The following is a 22,555-nucleotide window of genomic DNA, read 5'->3' on the forward strand; positions in this document are numbered from 1 at the left end:
CCTTCACTTACTGGCTCATTGTGAGCTCTGCACGTACGCTCTATCCCCCTGCATGGTGGTGATGGTGGCGCAGTTGTTAGTGGTCGAGTTGTTGTGGTTTTTGGTGGTCGAGTTCTTTCGTTTTTTTAATCTGGTGCTGGTGGGGTTGTTCGTGGTAGAGCGGTTGGTGGCGGTGGTGGTGAAGTTGTTGTATTTATCTGGCGATGGTGGAGTGGTTTCTGGTGGGGGATGGGGAAGTGGTTGGGGCAGGTGGTGGAGTTGTCGGTGGTGTTGGAGTCTTTGTTGTTCTTGTTGCTTGTGGTGGAGTGGGTGGTGGCGGTGGTGGTGGTGGTGGTGGGGTTGTTGCCGGTGGTGTGCGTGGTCGAGTTGTTGTTGTTTTCCCCCACCTGCTAGTCACTCGCGGGGTCTCTTGTACCTTTTATGTAGCCAGCACAAGAGGTTCAAGCAGTGCTCTCTCTCTGTGGTTCCTGTCTCCACAAGCTGTACCTTTCATACCCTCTCCCTCTCCCCTGCTGAGCCCTCCCCTCTGCTCGGCTCTCTGTTTCCTGCTGTACTCTTGTGTGTTCCCTCCACGCCCTCTGTTTATCTCTCACATCTGCACGCAAACAAACGGACGCAAACACATGGATGGATGCACATAAGCGAGGAGGCATCCCTCCCAAGCCCGCTCGGAATTATCTCCACCGGGACATTTGTTTTATCTTTCGATGTTATCCCTGACCGGGCTTCCCCGGAGAGGCCAGTTTGTCTCCGGTGTGACGAATAGGACATTTTGGTGTTCTCCTTCTTTGTCTCTCCTCCCTTTTCCTGCTCTTGCTCGTTCTGCCTTCCCCTGACTCCGCACCCCGTGTATCTTAAGGGAGCACTCAGGCAAAATACTTGATATGGCATCGCTGGCCTCTTCCAGGGGAGAGCTGACAAGATAAACCTTGTGAAGAAGCCCCCCCCCCCCCCCCCCCCCCCTGCACTTGATTGCTGCCATTAATGTCATTCCAAAAGGGAAGACCCCGCTAAGTGGTGCTAATGGTTCTGTTTTGGGGTGTTTTTGAAGCCTTTAAGAAGTTGGATTGACGCCCTCGGTGATTAGGGGCGGGGATGTTTTTACGTGGGGCACTCAGTACCTTCATCAAGGTGTCCCTCTGGTAAAAGGTTGTTCCCCAAAGCTACCTCTAAAATACTGGAATTAATAACATGCAAAACGTCGAGCAGGGAATAAACCAGGCATTTATCTGAGCAAATATCTGATGAAGTGGGTGTAGTATGAAGGGGGTACACGCACGCAAGCACGCACGCACACACGCAAGCACGCACGCACGCACACGCAGTATGTTGAGCTACATAATATGAAGTAACACTTCAGTCTCACTCCCGGTACATCAACTAGATATACCAAGTCAAACACACAGACAGACACACACGCACGCACGCACGCACGCACGCACGCACGCACGCACGCACGCACGCACGCACGCACGCACGCACGCACGCACGCACGCACGCACGCACGCACGCACGCACGCACGCACGCACGCGCGCACGCACGCGCGCGCGCACGCACGCACGCACGCGCGCACGCACGCACGCGCGCACGCGCGCACGCACGCGCGCGCACACACACATGCTGGGAGCTTAGCCATGTCTCAGTGGCTGCAGCAGCAGTGAGGTTTGGAGTACATCGCAGCTGTGCTGGAATTTTCATAGGGCGAAGTGAGAGCTGGATAATGGAACGGGGAGGAGGGTGGAGCGAGGAGGGTGGGGAGGGGACGGTGGGAGGGCGGCGGTGGACGGGTGTTGCACAGATCCTCTCTGGCTTAATGTTACTCTGAGATTGGGATAGTTTGAGACCGGTGTAATGGTCATCGTTCTGCTGCTCAGCCACTAGCCCTCTTTCTCGCTCTCTCTGCCCCATCTCTTTATGTTCCCCTCTCTCTGCCTCTCGTTCCCCCTGTCTTTATGTTTCTCTCTCTCTCTCTCTCTCTCTCTCTCTCTCTCTCTCTCTCTCTCTCTCTCTCTCTCTCTCTCTCTCTCTCTCTCTCTCTTTCTTTCTTTCTTTCTTTCTCTCTTTCTCTCTTTCTCTCTTTCTTTCTTTCTTTCTCTCTTTCTCTCTTTCTCCCTCTCTCTTCCCCTTTCTCCCGTTCTCTCCCTCTCTCTCCCTTCTCACTCATCCTCCCCTGTGTGTGTGTGTGTTTGTGTGTGTGTGTGTGCGTGTGTATGTGTTTCTGAGCCTTTTTGTCGCCTCTCACTCTGATGATCGTCCAGGACTCTTCGTCACCTCCCATTGAGAGGCACACCGAGCCATCAGGTGCATGATACGCATCTGTTACCACGGTTACGGTGCGCACAATAGTCACCTATAGAGGGTGCTAGTCCCCAGGGCGGGCCTCTCTGCGGTGCGTGGCCGTAAGGATGCATTATGCTGATTGTTGGCACACATAATCCTGATTGCTTTGGCCGGACCCTATGCATTGTCCGTGGTGCTGCATTTTCCCATAATACTTTGCATTTGTGGGTCTGATTTATAACACAGTGTTGAGTTGGTTCCTCTCGTCTCCATCTCTCTAAGTATGGCTTTGGCTCCTTTTGTTTCGCTTGTTGTTTTCTGGTGGCGATGTTTGGGTTTTTGTTCTTCAATTATGTTATGTTATAATAAATATAGGAATGAATAAGATATGTATCCAATCAAGCTAATCATACTCTTAACCCATGGAAATTACGTAGGCTGTGTTAAAACTAGTCTTTAGGTGAGAACAGACATTATTTTTGTAAACAGTTTCGTATCTTGATGAGCAGGTGCCAATCAGATATAAAGACATCGGCCCTTCAAAGAAAATACGTTTACGATTAATTATGCACTATGAGGTCCCAGCTTTTCTTTGTTATTTGATGTCTAGCAGTTTCACAGGAAATGTGCTCCTAGGGGATTGAGTACAGTCTATGTACATTCATAAATGTATAGTTGTATTTACGTACAATGTTTAAAAGTATGCCCCTGTTGTTAGCTTGGCTATTGCCAGACCAAGCTCGATAGTAGTTTGCACGTTGGTCTGGGGAAGCTGCTGTAATTTTCTTCAGCACAAGAGGCGTGGTTAATGGGCCTAGTTCAAATTAATCTGTACGCAATTTACTTCTTGCTGTCGCTTCCCTGTCTTCATTGTGTTAAACCAGCCAATAGCGCGCCAGGGGGAAGCTTGGTGATTGGCTCCCGCAAAAACATATCGAAACTAGAAAGAAATGTAATGCTATTCTCGAAAGCCTTCTGCAGGGCGAACTCAATCGCCGGCACAAGGGGCGGGGCTACCCAGTCTACCTGTTCGTATTTATTTGTCCCACAACAGAGTGTCCATTTACTGTAGCTCCAACATCATACGCTGTCACATACAACTAAGAGCCACCTCTGGAATAGGAAGCAGCTACTTATAGCTCTGAACACACAACACATTTCCACATAACACATAATGCGTACGTTATTACTGACATAATGGCATGATAAACACATTGATACACATTGAAGGATGTGTCAAAGGATTTTTCTGTGTGTATGTGTGTGTGTGTGTGTCCGTGTGTGTGTGTGCGTGTGTGTGTGTGTGTGTGTGTGTGTGTGTGTGTGTGTGTCTCTGTCTCTCCCTCTTTGCTGTGTCCCTAAGCTAAACCGTGCACACACACACACACACACACACACACACACACACACACACACACACACACACACACAGTGGCCCCGCGCCGCCGTTTATAACCTATTAATATTGATGCGTGTTGTTTAGCATGTGCGCCTTGACGACTCATTAAGACACGAAGGGGTCGAGACCAGACGTCTTATCCAACCATAAATATGGAGATTTACTGCACGCAAGTGCACTGTGTGTTTGTGTTTGAGTGTACTGTGGTTGTGTGTGTGTGTTTTAGACGGCACTGCGTATGTGTGTGTGTGTGTGTGTGTGTGTGTGTGTGTGTGTTTGAGTGCACTGTCTGTGTGTGTGTGTGTGTGTGTGTGTGTTTTTGAGTGCACTGCTTGTGTGTGTGTGTGTGTGTGTGTTTGAGTGCACTGCGTGTGTGTGTGTGTGTGTGTGTTTGAGTGCACTGTGTGTGTGTGTGTGTGGTTCTTCCGAGCCAACGGATCCTACCGGGAGATATTTTTGTTTTACATTTCCTCTGAACGGGCCGCTGGAGAAAGGGCTGTCCCGTGGCACACGCAGGTACGTGCCGGCGGCGAGCCCCTCGGTGTGGCAGGCGGGGGCTCCTCTCTGTGCGACGGGGCCTTCGGCGTGTGAGGCTCTAGGCCCCGTGGCGCCCGCGCTCTCTTTGAGTGGCACGACGTCTCGGAGCCGATTGAACCTGCGGGGGGGGGGGCGTGGCAGTGCAGTCACCGATAGCACACTCAGCAGGGGGCGTGACATGTTCTGAAAGGGAAGGGGGGGGGCAGTGCCCTGCGCTTGATCCTCCCGCCTCAATAATTCAAAGCTCTCTCTCTCTCTCTCTCTCTGTCTCTGTCTCTCTCTCTCTCTCTCTCTCTCTCTCTCTCTCTCTCTCTCTCTCTCTCTCTCTCTCTCTCTCTCTCTCTCTCTCTCTCTCTCTCTCTGTCTTTCTCTCACCCGCTCTCTGTCTGTCTGTGTCTCTCTCTCTCTCTCTGTCTCTGTCTCTCTACCCCCAGGAGAGAGAGCGCGTGTACCTTGAGCTGAAGGAGCTCCTGGCCCGTCAGCCCGGCCCTGAGGCCTTCGAGCAGCTCCAGCAGTGTCAGAGGGCGCACCGGGAGAAGACCAAGAAGTTCAAGGTCCGTTCTCCTCCTCTCTCTCTCTCTCTCTCTCTCTCTGTCTGTCTGTCTGTCTGTCTGTCTGTCTGTCTGTCTGTCTGTCTGTCTGTCTGTCTGTCTGTCTGTCTGTCTGTCTGTCTGTCTGTCTGTCTGTCTGTCTGTCTGTCTCTTTTCCTTCATCTATCCTCCTCTCTCTCTCTCTCTCCCTCTCTCTCTGTCTCTTTTCCTTCATCTATCCTCCTCTCCCTCTCTCTCCCTCCCTCTCTCTCTTTTCCTTCATCTCTCCTCTGCCCATGAAGAGGCAGCCCTTGAGCCTCCATATCTTGAAGGGCCGGTTTCCTGCAACGCTTTTCTCACTTTCCCCTGCGTTTTGAATGCCGCTTTCCTCTCTTGTGTGGCCTTGTGTGAGTCCAAGTCTGTCTGTATCTATGTATATGTGTGTATATATGTGTGTGTGTGTGTGTGTGTGTGTGTGTGTGTACATTTGTTTGCACAGGGTCTGTATTTGTGTATATACGTGCGTTTATATTTGTGTGTGTGTTTATTTGTGTGTATGTGTCTGTATGTGTGTATGTGTGTTTGTATTTATGTGTGTATCTGTCTGTATTTTAGTAAACAGGTATGTGTGTGCACATTTATGTTTGTATGGGTGAATGTGTACTTTAGTGTATGTGGAAATGGGCATGGCTGGCCCTTTTTCTTCAAAGTAGTTTCTATCTTGCGTTTCCACCCGCCGTGGGCATTGGCCACACACCCCCAGGCCCAGCCTCCGAGACCCCCAGAAAGACCGACAGACAGACAGACAGACGCAGACACACACCCCGCCCCAACAGACACGGGAATAGCAGGGCGGCAAGCGACGCTCCCCTCTGTGCCCAAGGGCCGGAGTCGGACCAGAACAGGCCCCCAGCCCGCGGAGGGTTTTACTCCCGTAAATCACGTCTCCCTCCAGGCCTCGTTGTTACTTTGGAGCCGGTTCATCTGAATGAATTATTGCCAGCACCCGGGCATAGTTCTCAAACACACACAAACACCAGGACAAGCACACACACACGCACACACGCACGCACACACACACACACACACACACACACACACACACACACACACACACACACACACACACACACACACACACACACACACACACACACACACACACACACACGCACAGTCCCTCGCATTGGCTTCTATCAGCCCTGGGTTTTGAATTGTGTTTCAACGTTTTAATCTCGACGGCGTGGGGACACGCAGGATTGATTCTGGGGGGAGATGAGGTGGTAGCACAGCCCCGGTCCTCGGGGCTAATTACTGCCCACTTTGATGAGGTTGCCCAAATTACTTCTTTTTATGTTTTTGGGGGGTTTTAGGCCTTCACAAAAATGCGTCATGCTTTATTGCAATGGATAATTTTTCGTAACCTGAGGTGCCCGGGAAAAGCTTAAAAGTTCTGTAATATAGCAACATGAGAAGCCCTGCCAGGAGCGGAGACTTTCTGAGGAAGGGATGTAAGCAATACCCCAAAATCTCGGCGTGTTCTTGTGTACTCCTTTTTTAGGCGCTTTGTCATCAACAAAATTCTTTGATTGTTTCTACCTATACTGTATATGCGTCGAATATCAGTTTAACCTGTTTCTCACAGGCCACACAGTTCCTAAACCTGCTTTTGACAGTTATAGAGCTTGCGGGATCATAAGTGATTTTAACGTTCAATGCATCTTGAAACTTTTGAAACGTGAGACTGTTTGATTGGGTTTTCGATATTGTTTTTTGGAACAAACAATGGCTCTATCGGGCTTGTACATCGTGAGGTAACATCGCAATGTCCGCCTCCATTTCAGAAATAAAGGGGCATAGGAATGTAATGGGTAGCAATGGTTGTTTGGTCGTTGTTTAGTTTGGTTAATAGTGAAAATCAATTATGGGGTGACATTGTTGTGTTAGAATCTGACACTGGACATTCTGATGTACAAGCCCTATAGCGCGCAATGCTTCGCATGACAGCTTTGCTTGGAAGTCCGTCTCTAAGGCAGATATACACAGTGGTGTAGTCTACGTGATACGCAGGTATACGCCGTATACCCACTAGGAACGCACCAGGATTTGCGTATACCCACTTTAAAATGTACACGGATACGTATCAATCGTCTTGTGACAGATCTTTCACTTCTGTGTTTATTTTTCGGAAATATCGGTTGGGTATAACTGCAATAAAATACTTTAAGCAGGGGAAGTTATCTCCTACATTCACCATTCATAAAATTCTGTTACGAAGCGCGAAGCTGCCCCTGCATCTCTGCACGTTAGTTGGCGGGCCGAGCCCCTCCTTCTCGCGTGTGTGTGCGTGTGTGCGTGCGTGGGCGTGCGTGTGTGTGCGTGTGTGTGCGTGTGTGTGTGTGTGTGTCCAGTCCTCCCATATTAATGTGTAAACCACATAATAAGTAGTCAACAGAAGACAATGTTTTAATCCCACTTTATATCTCCTTGTTACTTTTAGATGAGAACCCGGAATTTAAAAACAGGCATCCTTGGTTAGAGTGGAGGGAAAAAAAGTTATAGGTAAATGTCAGCCAACATACAGTTGGTATACACAATTGAAATTCATAATGTTAATCACTATGCAAATGAGAGTATAGCTAATTCATGGTCATTTTTAAGGTGCAGTAATTTCACACTTTTACACAATTCAATTACTGTATGGTATGTTAGATAACAACAGTAAGAGCTCAAATTAGAGCAATTGAAAGAGTGAAACATTAGTCTCCTGTCATCTCCTTCTCATGCACTGGTTAGCCATGGATGTAAACAGTTCATTAAATTATTTTGAGTAGATTTTGTCCTTGTTTAGCATGTGCTATTGCTACTATAGATATACAAAGGCCAACTTGTCATTTTTGTGTTCTATTTGTTCATACTGTTATTAAAACTGATAAACCTACGCAGCTTTCCATGATTGTTGATAATCGTTATACTCTTAAATCAGCGGGTTGTAGACCCCTGCGTTGGTGAGTGTGGTGCGACACCCCATAAGCGCCACACACGTACACGTACCGGTCGGACGGGTTTGTACGAGGCTGGAAGGGAATCATCACAGTATACCCACTACAATAAAATAGACTACACCACTGGATATACACCACGACACACAGAATTCATGCCATTGATCGCGTCTTTAGTTCCTCCAGTCAGATTGTTTGTAATTCAACCATGATTATCTGCTGGATATTCCTGACCTTTCAAACTAGTTAAACTGCAATTGAGATGTATGTGATATCCAATTACATCAGCACAGTAGCTGCTACTTTAAGTTTTGACGTCGGGAATTCCACAAACTAACAGAGCGATCAACATGAGCGATTTTTTTAGAAGATGTCTGAAAATGACTACAAAACTATTTTGTTGGTTTGATGGTTTGCCCCGCTATTCCATGGTGGAATCACCAATCGCGTGCTCCCAAATATAATGAGTCGGAAATGAGGCCATGGCTGTGAGGCACGCTACCCTGATATGCTGCACGCAGTGTCAAGTCATGCACTGAGACAACGTTAAAGCAGCCCTCCAAATCCAGCACATTTGAACCTTTTGAGACTTTTGTCTTCTACTTGGGTTCGCTTAAGCGCAGAAGAATGCATACCATCATTTTGCCCTTTTCCGAGGTTCTGGGATTTCAGTATTGAGCGTGGGATGCTAAATGAATGAATGCCGTGGCGGGTGTTACTATTGATCAGCTTCACTCATCAGCCCCATCGATAAGCAGTTAAGAGCCGCGCTGTTGAAGGCTTGAATCGGGTCCGTGGGTTAATGGATTGGTAAACAGCGGCTAAATAATAATTATATCAAAATAAAGCGAGTGTGTCTTTCCTAATTTCTGCAACAAAATGTGTGTGAAAATATTATTTATATAAAATAAGAACAAGAGAAACATAATTATGTTTAGATAATAATTTATATTAAACCTTCAGTCTTTAAATTGTTTGTGTGTGTGTGTATTTCTGTGTAAGTGTCTGTATTTGTATATGCGTGGGTATATTTCTCTGTATGTATGTATATTTGTGTATATATATGCGTTGGTATATTTGTCTGTATGGTTGTATATTTATACTTATTTTACTTATTTATCATTTTATTTTATTGTGTGAAAATGTTTATATGTGAAGCACTTTGAGTCTGCCTTGTGTATGAAAAGTGCTACATAAATAAAGTTGCCTTGCCTTGCCTTGCCTTATGGGACTGAGATGTCTATATGAGTGTGAGGTTTCTCAAAGCCTGACCTCAACCACCACGAGCTGTGGCTCTTCTGCACTGGCTCCAACGTTCTGAACCTTGTAGAAGGTAGGAGCTAGACATGATGTTTCCATCCCCCCTCCCTCATCCCATGTCTCTTACGCAGGCACTGACTGCAGAGCTCAACATGTACGAGTCCAAGATCCAGGAGTACAAGAGCGATAACCAGGTGTTGATCAACCAGCTGCAGGACATCAAGAAGAAGTACCTGAGTCTGAAGCAGCAACAGAGGTGAGATCTTCAGTTCAACTCAAAGCTTTATTGAATCAGGGTGAATCCTATTGACGTAGAGATCTCGTTTTCACAAGAGACCTGTCTATCGATAAAACATAGATCAAACCATTTCAAATGTACGCTATTGATCATGATAATTAAAATAATATAATGACAAATCATTTTAGATCTGAAATAATTTAAGTCATTTAATAGTAAATCGATGAAAAACTGTTACAGCCGAATCAAAAAGGATTGTGACTACATTTCTGAACTGACCAGAGTTGGGACCAGAGTTTTAAAGTACCCTGCAATTTATTACGAATGTATGTCGCAAAGAATGTAAAAGCAGTCCACTCAGATAAGTGTTGGTTATGGTACCTGCAGCATGAGTCAGTTCTGTGAGATGGGTCATGTGAGTTCAAAATCATGAGCCAATGAGGGCATCAGAAATAATAAAAACAAATGCTTCTCTCTTCTATTTGAAATCGAAGGCCAACCCTCTTTTGATGAGTAATACATTGATGAGTTCAATTGATGCGTCCAGTCTATGTATGTAAGGGCTGAATGGTAGACTGCATTTTCAGGCGTCTGTAATTCATGTCACCATAATCGAGCACTGAGAAATAGATTGCTTCTACGAAATTCTGTCTGCAAGAAATAGGGAACAAGAATCGTTTCTGTATAAAATCTGAAATAATGTGTGAGTGCATCAATAAGTACTGCCGTTTAAAGGTGAATTTATTAGCAATCCGGACGCTTGAATAAGTATAATCTGGGACTCTTTCAATGACTTACATTTAAGTACAGATTTAACAAGTTCTATAGTCAATGTCTTTGGCTCTCGAGAAGAGTATACATTTAGTTTTATCAGCATTTGATGCAAGTTTGAGATCTATAAGCGTGCTGTTGAAGGAAAGGGCATTGGAAGAAAGCTTCTGACTTCATCGTCAGCCTAACAGTATAAAATTGTGTAATCTGCATAAAGTAAATATAATTTATTACAATTCTTAGCATATTCTTAGCTCTATAACAGGGCTATACTATCTATTCTAAGCTGTATAAAGGGGGTATTCCATTCTTAGCTCTATAAAGGGGCTATTCTATATATATTCTTAGCTCTATAAAGGGGCTATTCTATATATTTTCTTAGTTCTATAAAGGGGCTATTCTATATATATTCTTAGTTCTATAAAGGGGCTATTCTATATATTTTCTTAGTTCTATAAAGGGGCTATTCTATCGTTTTTTCCTGATCTGAGATGAAACCTCTTATTTATTAAGACGGATGGATTGATGAATGCTGATAAATGGATTGATGGATGGATAGGTGAATTGTTAGGTGCATGGATGGATGTTTTTGTGTTTCTGTTTGTGTGTGTGTGTGTGTGTGTGTGTGTGTGTGTGTGTGTGTGTGTTGTGAATGTGCGTTTGTGAATGTGTCTGTGTGCGTACTTGCGTGTGTTTGTGTATGAGAGAGTGGATCACGGATCAAGTAGTTCACGTGGCGAGCCTGTTTTTGGCCCCAGGAGTAAAGAAACCAAACAATGTCAGCCCCCGTCATCAGTGTGGTAGTCCGATATCTTGGGCAAGGGGCTGGGCGTTTCCCTCGGTCTCTGAGGGCCCTGTGGGTGACCTTCCATGCGGGTGACCAGCGAGGGGTGGGCAGAAAGGGGTCCAGACACAAGGTGGATGATAGCCCAGGTGTCTGGGGAGGGAGAGGGGATGGAGCACGCAGGCAAGAAAAGGATGACTCTCTGTTTCTCTATCTGTCTCTATCTCTCTCTGTCTCTGTCTCTGTCTCTGTCTCTGTCTCTCTCTCTCTCTCTCTCTCTCTCTCTCTCTCTCTCTCTCTCTCTCTCTCTCTCTCTCTCTCTCTCTCTCTCGCGCTCTCTGTCTCTGTCTCTGTCTCTCTGTCTCTGTCTCTCTGTCTCTCTCTCTGTCTCTCTCTCTCCTTCTATCTATATATTTATCTGTTATCTCGGTCTCTCTCTCTCTCTCTTTCTCTGTCTCTGTCTCTGTCTCTGTCTCTCTCTCTCTCTCTCTCTCTCTCTGTCTCTGTCTCTGTCTCTCTCTCTCTCTCTCTCTCTCTCTGTTTCTCTATCTCTCTCTGTTTCTCTATCTGTCTCTCTCTCTCTCTCTCTCTCTCTCTCTCTCTGTATCTCTCTCTCCTTCTATCTATATATTTATCTGTTATCTCGGTCTCTCTCTCATCCCACACCCCCGATCTCTCTTCCCTCCTCTCCTCTCCTGCAGTTTGACCTTTCATGTTTAAATACAAACATGGTGGGGGCGGGGACGGTATTGATACATGGCCTGTCCTCATTATGGGCCGTTAAAGCAGCGATTGGGCTGCACGACACCAGACCATATAACGTGAGCTCCTTTCTCAGGGGCTGGTCAGCTGTGCTCCATCTTGGGAATGCACCTCTCAGATCAAATCGAATGAAACAGGCTCACCTCTGGGGCCACATAACCTCTGAGGCTGTTTTACTTCATGTGCCGAGAGGCGGTCCAGAGTTGGGCCTCCAATGTTTATCTTAATATTGATTTTATATATGTGCGCTGGAAAGATGCAGGTTTTTAGTTTTTATTTTGGTCTGTGAGAAAGAAATAGTAACCCACAAATGCGCGCACACGTGCACGCACGCACGCACGCACGCACGCACGCACGCACACACACACACACACACACACACACACACACACACACGTATTCACATCCACATTAAGTATACACGAGGTACATGAGTTGAACCAGAATGATATACCGTATTCCTTTTGTCGTCTCTGCGTGTTGATTCTCTCTCCTCCACCAGACAGAGTTAGGAAACATGTGATCTATATATCTGCTAGACAACATATATCTGCTTGTGGGAACAGATCGGTGGTGGCTGGTGCTCTCAAGCAAAATTAACCCTTCCTCTTCCGCAGACACAGATTCATTTTCAGACCAATCTATTATTACACACAATGCTCTATTTTCCTGGGGATTTCTGGGTTGAAAACTCTAAGGATGCCTAACCCCTGCCTGCCCAGCTCCTTAGTGACATGTATCCTAAATACATTCACTGTATTGTTTACTTTGGATTGAAGCATCTGCTGAATGAGCAAATGGTGATAAAGCAGCAAACAGTAATGTCCCTCAATCGGACAGCAAGTCGGTCTTTCCCCGACGTCGTACAGCGAACAAACACTAATAAGTGTTAATTTCCCCCTTGAAGCGGAATTAATTGCAGCAGGATAAGAGGAATCACTTTCCCGGGCGAGGACACAGAGAGAGAGAGTGGTCGGCGCCTCGCTGACCATATCTCACTAACAGATTGGACGAGCATAATGGCTCAGCCCCGCTGCCATCTGCACGTACCACAGGAGCCTGGCTCTCCCCCCCCCCCCCTACCACCCAGCCCCATGCTGGGGCCCGGGGCAGTGTTCAGGTGTCTGCTACCCCAGCCCTGGAGAGGGGCCAGCCTCCGGGAGCATCGGACCCCAGGTGCCCCCGGGCCATGTGTTCATTGATTAAAACAAAGGAGGAATTCATTACGGGATGTTGAGCACGCGGGGAACATGCAGAATCCCATCCGCACCGCTGTGTGTTCGCCCGAGCCTCGTGGTCGAGCATTGTGCTCGCGACGCCGCCCTGGAAGTGGATGGCTGTATTTGAAACACGGATGGGAAGAGCGGGTCGCGTTTCAAGGATCTCGTAGAGCAGGATGCTTTGTATAAGAAGCAGTGGAGCCCCTTCACGTTCACGTCGAAATGTAAATATTGTATTGTGTAGCAATGCTGGATGCCCCTCCCCTTCCCTCGAGCCTGTGACTTATCTGGGCAGACCGCGTCGATGTCCTTTTGCCAAGACTATTCTTCATGTGGACACGTATAACCAGCCCCAAAACAAGCTGGCTGGGAACAAAATGGAGATCGGCCATGATCCCAGCGCTCTGAATGCTAAACAAGGCAGGTGGTGGCAGCTACTCTGTCTGACGGGGCCGTGCTAATTGTGTGGGTATTGATTCTTGCCCTCTCACTCAAGCGACGCCCGGTCTTAAATAAATTGCACAATTATACAAGAGGAGGGAGAGAGAGTTGCCAGGCAAAGCATTGGTGAAGGCCTCAGTGTTTCGATGGCAACATGGTTGGACATACAGGGTGGAGGGAAAAGACGATCTGGATCTTGCACCGTGTTTGGGACTTTAGAGGCTTCTAAAACAAAGGTGTACTTGTATTTTGGACATATTTAAACAGCCATGTAATGAAATGTAGCCGAGATTAAACAGAAACCAATATGAAGTACATTTCAAGATACAACACCAACCCTAACCCTATCTGAACATACTGTTGATAGACGGACCAGATTTGGTGGGATTTCATTATTTTTCTCTCTACAGATAAGTCCGGCCTCGAGCATGTTCAAAGCTAGAACAGAAAATAGTTTTTTTTGAACCACATAGGGCTGCCCCATATTTGTAAATCAATTGCCGGGCCAGAAAATGGCCAGACTGATATACCTTGCAAAATGCAAACTTAAATATCTGGATAATCTCACAAGGCTAATTTGAAGTTACTCTGTTCTAAAACAACCTCAGTAAATGCAGTAGTTGGAACAATACTAAAAGAGAAGCGCAGAAGTGATTAGCCTTTTGTCTTTCCTGGGTACTGAACGACCATTCGAGCACACAATTGCCGCTATCCCAGTAGCAAATTGCAGCCCATCTCTTCATGTGGACGGAGCCGTCGGAGACACACCGACGGCATCGCAGTATCAACAGGAACCCAAAGCCTGCACGGTGCAGTACACATGAGCAAACTGGGGTTTGTAGTGGACGTGGTCGGGCTACGGTTGCGTAACCCGGACCCTGAGGGTGTCCGGAGAGGGCGGCTGAGGTCTAGCCTTGATCAAGGGTAGACCGGAGTGAGAGAGGCTCATCATGACTCACAGTGTTATCCCAGTCTGCCTTAGCGCTATTTCAGCTCTGTGTGCTATTAAGGGTCTTCTGAGCGAGACGGATGGAAAGGAAAAGATAAGAACAAAGATAAGAACAACTTCAAGGACGAGGAAAATTAATCGTTCTACGAAAAAAGAATTTGACAAATCGATTTCCAAACATGTTACGAAGCGTACATCGCTCTGACGGAAGCCCCTCCCTCTGATGGAAGCCCCTCCCTCTGACGGAAGCCCCTCCCTCTGATGGAAGCCCCTCCCTCTGATGGAAGTCCCTCCCTCTCGTTTGCACTTTGTCGCTAAACCAATGTAACCGAAATAGAGACCACTCCCTCTCCAAGCAGGCTCAGAAGTCCCTTCCTCTCGCCGATAACGCATAATGGGAAGCGCCCAATTAGACGCGTTCCCTCGTGGGATGAGAACTCCCTGGATCGAGGTTAGGGGTGGACGGGTCCAGCCGGGTCTCGGCCCACCGTTCCACTGCTTGGCTCGTGGGTTTTATGGTCCCTTGATTGAGCGAAGGCTAGTTGCAGACTCAAAAGTCTTGCAAAAGGGCAGGGGGGATGGGGTGTCCTTAATCACCCAGCAGAAAATCTTTGAGGTCTTAAAGCAGCAATTACAGTAACGTCAATTGGTAATGGCAGGTTTTAGAGAAGGCCTAATGACTTTTAATGAATTCTATAAAGGCTGCATAAATAATGCAGGCCTTTAGGTGTGTAATTATGGCCTGACCGCCGGCACCAGTTTAACCAAATGGATGTAAAGAGTCAGCTGTTTCTTCCTCTCCGCCTCTTCCTTATCTAGATCACCTGGGAAAAAAAAGGACACTCAAATTAAAAAGCGAATACTGCAATGGAAAACACTGAGGTCGACTACTCTTACGCACTGCTAGGACCAAAGAGAGCCAAACTGTCACCTTGAATTAATGGAATCCCAAAAAGGAGCCGCTTTCATTTTAAAGAGCTTCCTCCTTGAGCTCTGCGCACACACACACACACACCCACACACACACACACACACACACACACACACACACCCCACACACCCCCACACACACACACACACACACACACACACACACACACACACACACACACACACACGCATACTCACACACACACACACACACACACACACACGCATACTCACACACACACACACACACACACACACACACACACACACACACGCATGGGCACACAAACACACATACACACAGGGGGCAAACAGGGGCACACACACACACGCACACAAACACACACAATAATGCGCACACACACACACGCATGGGTACACTACACACACACACAAACACATACACACACACAGGAGCGCACACACACACACACACACACACACACACACACACACACACACACACACCGGGGCAAACAGGGACACACACACACACACACACACCAATGCACAAACACAAACACACACACACACACACACACACACAGACACACACACACACACACAGACAGAGCAGAGAGCTGTCTCCATTACTGTGCCAGCGAGGTCTGATGCACCAGATCCAGCAGGGCTTATGTCCGGCGGTTCGCCCTGCGTGGCCTCGGTGGAGTCCCCGCTGTCTACTGCCCACTGCATGACTCAAAACACACCCCAGCTCACACACTGCGCCCCGGCCCCGTCTGCTCTCCTGGGGAACCCGGGCCGCAGATGATTCACAACCCGCTGAACCCACGCACGGCCACCCGCTCCTCATCCGCGTTCACGCCTCGGTGTTGATTTAAACAAACGGTTTGAATGCCAAATTTAGCATTGTGATTATAGTGTTTTTCTCGGTATTGTCTCTCGTCTGAGAGCGCTCCCGTCAGACAGCCTTGGCCCCGCGCGCGCGGGGGGAACTGGGTCTTTTACCTCGCTACCTCGACTCTCGCTTTGTCTTTTGTTTTGTCTCTGTTTTTTTGTCTTTCATTGTGTTTGTTTGTTCCCCCCCCCCCCGCGCCACGCGGCTCTCCGCCCTCCCCCCGGTGCGGGGATTTAACCAATGAAGCATAGCCCCCACCCCCCACTCTACTGGAGGAAAATATGAAAAAGGCATTTGTCTTGTTGTTCCTGCCTTCCTGTTCACCTCCGCTGACTCCCACACCGCTCTGGAGCGCAGCGGCAAGACTCGCTGTGAACATAACAGCACCTCAGACAGAGCCTCTGTCTCACACCCACACACACGCACACACAGATAGAGCCTGTGTGTGTGTGTGTGTGTGTGTGTGTGGGAGTGTTTGTGCGTGCGCAACACTTCTGTCTCACACGCACACACGCACACACACACAAAAACTCACACAGAGAGGGAAATGTGTGTGTGTGTGTGTGTCTGTGTGTGTGTCTGTGTGTGTGTGAGTAAGACAATGCCTCTGCATGCACGCACACAATCACACACACACACACACACACATTCACGTCTCCTCGCCCAACTGATCCGCATACAAACAACATGCACCAAAGCGCAGACACACAGTGTGTTTTTTTTTTTTTTTCTCCAAAGGAATCTTAACACATCAAGGACATCTTTTGGGGGGCGGGCTGGATGGTAGTGGGCGACTCGGTTGACGGGCTCCGAGGACAGGAAAAAAAAAAGAGTTTGTGAAATATAGATCAGCTTCCCTCGCCCGGCTGCCAACTGACTGGGATCGGATCAAAGAGCAAAGTGCAAGCGAGAGCAGAGGGTGGGGAGCGGGGGGGGGGGGGGGGGGGGGGGGGGGGGGGGGGGAGACTCTCTGAGTGTGTTGATGTAGAAAACCAACATGGAACCGACTGAGAGTGGCACGCCCGCCGCCACCGCCGCCCGTGTTATATTACACTGAAGTCTTTGTGCTCTGCCCGCAGCCTTCCAATCCCATCCCATTAGTGCCGCCTCGTTCCGAGTGATTCTTAACTGAATTAGCGTGGAGCGAGTATATTTATGCCAAATCGCACCGCTTTGAGAGAGGCACGTAGAAAACCGTCGGGGGGCCTGCGAGAGCTCAAGTGACAGCGGAGGCAGAGTTTATTACCGTGTTTTTCATATATAGTTTTTAAAGTTTCGGCGTTTGCCTTTGCGCTTGATGTAGGCGCTGTCGTCGTTGTGTACGGCTCGCTTTCAGAGGCAAGTCGAACTCGGTTTTGTCCTCAATAAATGCTCTCTGCGTTTAACTTCTGAGCGTAATGGTGTTTTGATGCGGCCTTAAAAAACGTAGACTTGTCTCTTCTGATGAGTTTTTACCCAAAATGCATTGCATTGTAACTTAAATCAAATCTGTTTTTTAAGACGTCTGTTCTATCTCGCTCGCTCTCTCCGGTTTCCTTGCTCCATACCAGGTGTTTTAACTGATTAAGAGCTCTACCCAGCACCTTCTCCTTGAAACACTTCTCCTCTACCCTCTGTATCCCCCCTCTACCCCCCCATCACTTCCCCCATTAGCCTGCCTTCCTGTCTTCTCTCTTACCCATCGTCAGAGATCAAGGGGCTGATTAAGCATTGGATGCGGTAGACCTGGTGTGACTCTATGTGTGTGGTGTGTGTGTGTGTGTGTGTGTGTGTGTGTGTGTGTGTGTGTGTGCGTGTGTGTGTGTGTGTGTGTGTGTGTGTGTGTGTGTGTGTGCTTGCCTGTACAAACAATTATGCATGTGTTGCATACAGTCGCTTGGCCATTGCTAATGGGCCATTTTGTCTAGATATTAACGGATCAAATTAACAACTCGTCAATCAAATTATAGCTCTGCGGAATGTGTTTGTGTCACTGGTTACTGTAACAATGGCTCTATTACATTTTAAATGATTGATGATTGACATAAAACAAATCAACCAAGTATTGTATAGTTTAACAATTTCTTTAAATTGAAGCCTTCTTAAGACGCCCAATCATTTTGTCCATAATTCTCCATGGCATTCCTTTGACTTGGTGTTAATACGATGTTTCTTACACAGGGTTTGATAACCCTCCTTTGCAAGCATTAAGAAAATCCAATAAGAAATCCAGAGCAAGCTATGTTATAAATAGCCCTGTTGGTTCCCTCTTTAATATAGGTCTAAGAGCCTCTCCACAAATGTCTCTCACCACGCTAAAACATTCATCAACTTCATGGCCATATCACAGCTTGTTCTCTTAAGGTCAGACTTGTAGTTATAGCACGCCTGCAGCACTGATGTAGAATGGTTCAGTTGAAGAATGTAGTGTGATTTTAACGACACAAAAAATGTAAGAGTATATACTGTGTATTATTGTAAATTAAAGTTAAACTAAATTCCAAGTCCAAATGTGAAACTGACTCACAAAATTGGCTTACTCATTTCGCAATCTGACTTTCCTTACAAGACCGGCCAGTGTGTGTATGTTTTGTGCGTGTGGACATGTGTGTGTGTGTTGGTGTGTGTGTACATGTGTTTGGCGAGCGCACGCGTGTGTGTGTGTGTGTGTGTGTGTGTGTGTGTGTGTGTGTGTGTGTGTGTGTGTGTGTGTGTGTGTGTGTGTGTGTGTGTGTGTGTGTGTGTGTGTGTGTGTGTGTGTGTGTGTGTGCCATGGGGGCCAGCTCCAGGATCTTCAGCTGAAGTTGAATAGCATCCCTTGGAGGCAGCTGTTTGACCAAACGCCCCAGAGCAAACCCCTGGTCGCTGGTGTTCAGAGAGCACTCAGACCCCCTAAGAACCGTACCGCCTGCCTCTTATTTTACCCTTAATGCGGCCCATAAAGATGGGATGTCCCCTATGTACACGGGACATTACACCACGCACCCTGCGGGGATGGTGGAATACGATGGACACGGCAGCAGCATTTTAATGCGAGCATGGGTCAGGCCAGGAGTTTATGATGCGAGCTGTGATGAATTCAGCCATCGACCCGGGAGAGATTTCAACAGCTGAGTCTCCGGGGAGAATCCGGCAGATCAAAAGCCTTATCCCTCGATAGGATCTCCAACAATCCAACCTATGACTCCGGCAGCAGGGCAGTGAATACGCTATGGATTTAGCGGCGTTTTAAATTACTTGGCTTCTGTTTAGATGTAACGTTTAATGAGATTTTACTGTTTTAAGCTTTTACTTTCGTGTTTTTCTCTGCCGTGTCTTGTCTGCCACCTACTCCATTCCTCCTCTTCTCTTGGGGGCTTTTGCTTTGAAAGGCGTGGTTAGAATAAAATCAGAAGAATAGAGAATAAAATCAAATATTGGCATGTGATGCCCTTTGAGGCTGGAAGTGTGACAGCATACCAATAAACGGGACTTGAATTGTTTTTGGACGGATTGACCGAAAACAATTAGGGTAGCTTGCCCTCTCTCTCTTGAAGGTGTCCAAAGCCGACCATAACACAATCAGCCATAAGGTTCACATCATCCGAAATTCCTTGATATAGTCTTCGTCACCACATGAACACATAATCACCTGAATGCCAGCAGATAATCTCGTTTGAAAAGAATGGCATATGTCACCATAGCAACAGTGCATTTAATAATGGCATTTTCCTGGCACTTCTCTGTAAGCGTTGAGCCCCCGTTTGTTCAGATCCCTATCTATTGATGACGGGGGGGTTACCAGTGGATCGCCTTTCATACGGACCGTCTACATCTTTCCTCTCTCCCGCTTTGCATTAACTACTCCGCTTTAAAGGTCAGCGTCTGTCCCCATTCTCAGTAATCACCTACTGAAAATCGATGGCCATTAAGGTTGTCAAGACCTTAGTTATACTCCCATCCTCCGATTCTGAGGTACCCCCTCCCCCATGGGACACATCTCCACATATCTCATTGATGTGTCCATGAATGTAGAATAAATTACGTGGCCGCATGAAATCCCTTTTTTTTTTTTTTTTGCACTTTGATTCATCTGGGATACGATACGACTGTATTTCACGCCGGGACCGTTTGTTGAAAAACGAACCCTGAATTCTAACCTTTATTCGCCTCCATAATTCAAAAGTTCAGTCGAACTGCGTATTCTCGCTTTGAAGCTGCATCGATTCCCCGCAGCACGGCACCATATCAGTCTCACGGCGGGGCCTAGGTGCGCTTGGCTGTTCTGCACGTCCGTCCGTCCGTCCGTAGACGTGCCTGCAAATATTTGTCTTCTTTGACACCTTACCGCGCAGTGAGCGCAGATAGGGCCAGGGGCTGACACTTGTGCAATAAATCCCATGCAAATGAGGCTACAGGTTATTGCATCTTGCACTTTCTGCAGGCGCGAATGTTTTGAGGCGGTGTGCGGGTGCGTGTGTGTGCGTGTGTGTGTGCGTGCGCCGGGGAGTCGTGCCTCCTCATGTTTATCAGGCGGAAGATATGATCCGGCGTGGCCGAATTTATTCGGAGAAGGTGCCGGCGTTGTGTTGGGCGCCCACACTCATCCGTCTCTCCCTGGGCCGGGACGCTCCCACACCGGCACTCGCGCGCTAACAAAGACGTACAATCTGTCTCTGCTCTTTACGCACGGTCGCCGACGCGCACGCACACATGGCTGGACGCGCTGCGCTACAGGCACACACACACATGGAGTCATAATCACGGGTGCGTGGGGTGTGTGCGTTAGCGAGCACACACACATACACACATGGACACACTGAGCTGCAGGCGCACACACATTAAGGTATGAACGCACACAGACACATGCTCACAAATTCTCTCTCATGCTTACTCTCTCACACACATACAGACGTACCCACACACACAGACACACACACACACACACACACACACACACACACACACACACACACACACACACACACACACACACACACACACACACACACACACACACACACACATATGCATGGACACTCTAAGCTACAGGCACACACACATAAAGTCACAAAGGCACACATATACATGTTTACAAACTCTCTCACGATTTCTCTTTCACACACACACACACACACACACACACACACACACACACACACACACACACACACAAAGACATATTGAGCTGTCTGCGCATAGGCTTGGATTCATAGAGCACACAAAGACAAATACACACAAACCAACGCACACAGATGCACACATACAATATTGCCACAGCCCTACGGATGCATTTAAGATACTCCAAACTTTAGTTTTATTGGTTTCTTATGAATAACTCAAACGATCCAGCCCATGTTAAACGCCCTTTGAAAAGGCGTTGAACCCAGTGTAAACCCGGTGCTGTCAGACCCAACATGAGGGGCTGGAGATAGGGACATTAGCCCAGGAGAGAGAGAGACTCCCACTGAGGGAAAAGAGAGCGCAAGTGTGTCCTAAGGGACCCTGTTCAACATATAAATGCATATTTTTACATCCCTCTTTCTTCACCTGTGTTTTCTGCTCACCTTCGGAGGGGGTTCTGGCTCTATAGCCTCCATCATGGGGAGGCTGTTCCGGCTCTATAGCCTCCCACATGGGGGGGGGGGGGAGGGGGTGCTGCTCTTCCGGCCTGTCTCCCCAGAAGACCCCCGTACATCCTGGGGCTTTAACCCGCTTCTAATGTAACCTTGCTCGTCCTGGAGAAGGCATTAAGATGATCCGCTGATCCTTCCACAGGGTGGCGTGTCCTTGAATAAGGAGCTTTACGCAGAGGAGAGAGACACAATACCACCCATAGGGATCATCATTGTACAGCGGGGATTACGGAGCGGATAGATAGAGTCTCGTTCCCTGGTTAAAAAAATGAAATGTGTTATGGGACTCTGTCAGCCTTCCCATGCCTCTGGGTTCTGTATGGGGTTCTGTATGGGGTTTGTGTGTGTGTGCGTGTGTGTGTGTTTGTATCTGTGTGACGGGGAGGTGATGGTGATGTCTTCTGTACCTCCGGGGATGGCTCTCAGAGCAAGAACTCATCCACTCTCAGTAATTACTCTTTCAAGACTGCTATTACGGAGCATTTATTGTTGTTTTTTTTCAGAATTTGTGTGTGTGTGTGTGTGTGTGTGTGTGTATTTTGAGCTGTGGATAAGTGCCTTCGTGTATGGTCTCCACCTCCCGACAATTTTTTAAACCATTTGGATGCAACTGGGGGTAAAAGGTGGTGCCCTTGTCCTTTTGAGCCCCCACCACCACCCCCTTCCTTGGCCCAGATCGTGACCTTGACCCTGGATAGTCCCAGCCTGGACCTAAGGTTCTGACCTCTTTTGAACTCTGGTCCCGCGTGGCTCAGAAGAACAAATGCTCAGACTTTCCAGACCACAAAGTTGCTGCTAATGTGGTTCATTGTGCCTTAATTAAGTTACGAAATAAGTCTAATCATATAAAAAATTGCAGAGGTCTGACCAAACTCGCAGGTAAAATGGTAAAATGGACTGTAACGCTTTTCTAAGTGGCCACTAAAAGCGCTTTACAATATTGCCCAACATTCACCCATTCATGCGCACGTTCACACACCGACGGCGGTGTCGACCGC

General features: G+C 47.6%; 1 protein-coding gene across 1 annotated transcript in view; it reads left to right on the plus strand.

Moving 5' to 3' along the window:
* cfap58 (cilia and flagella associated protein 58) overlaps nucleotides 1–22,555 on the plus strand; it is a 67,443-nt gene that overhangs the window by 39,542 nt on the left and 5,346 nt on the right. The window contains exons 16-17 of the mRNA XM_030352602.1: nucleotides 4,652–4,771; nucleotides 9,141–9,265. Of these exons, the coding sequence (XP_030208462.1) occupies nucleotides 4,652–4,771; nucleotides 9,141–9,265 (245 nt within the window). The remainder of the gene's footprint in view (nucleotides 1–4,651; nucleotides 4,772–9,140; nucleotides 9,266–22,555) is intronic.

Source organism: Gadus morhua, chromosome 3, assembly GCF_902167405.1.
Source record: "Gadus morhua chromosome 3, gadMor3.0, whole genome shotgun sequence".
In the NCBI taxonomy this organism is placed as follows: Eukaryota; Metazoa; Chordata; class Actinopteri; order Gadiformes; family Gadidae; genus Gadus; species Gadus morhua.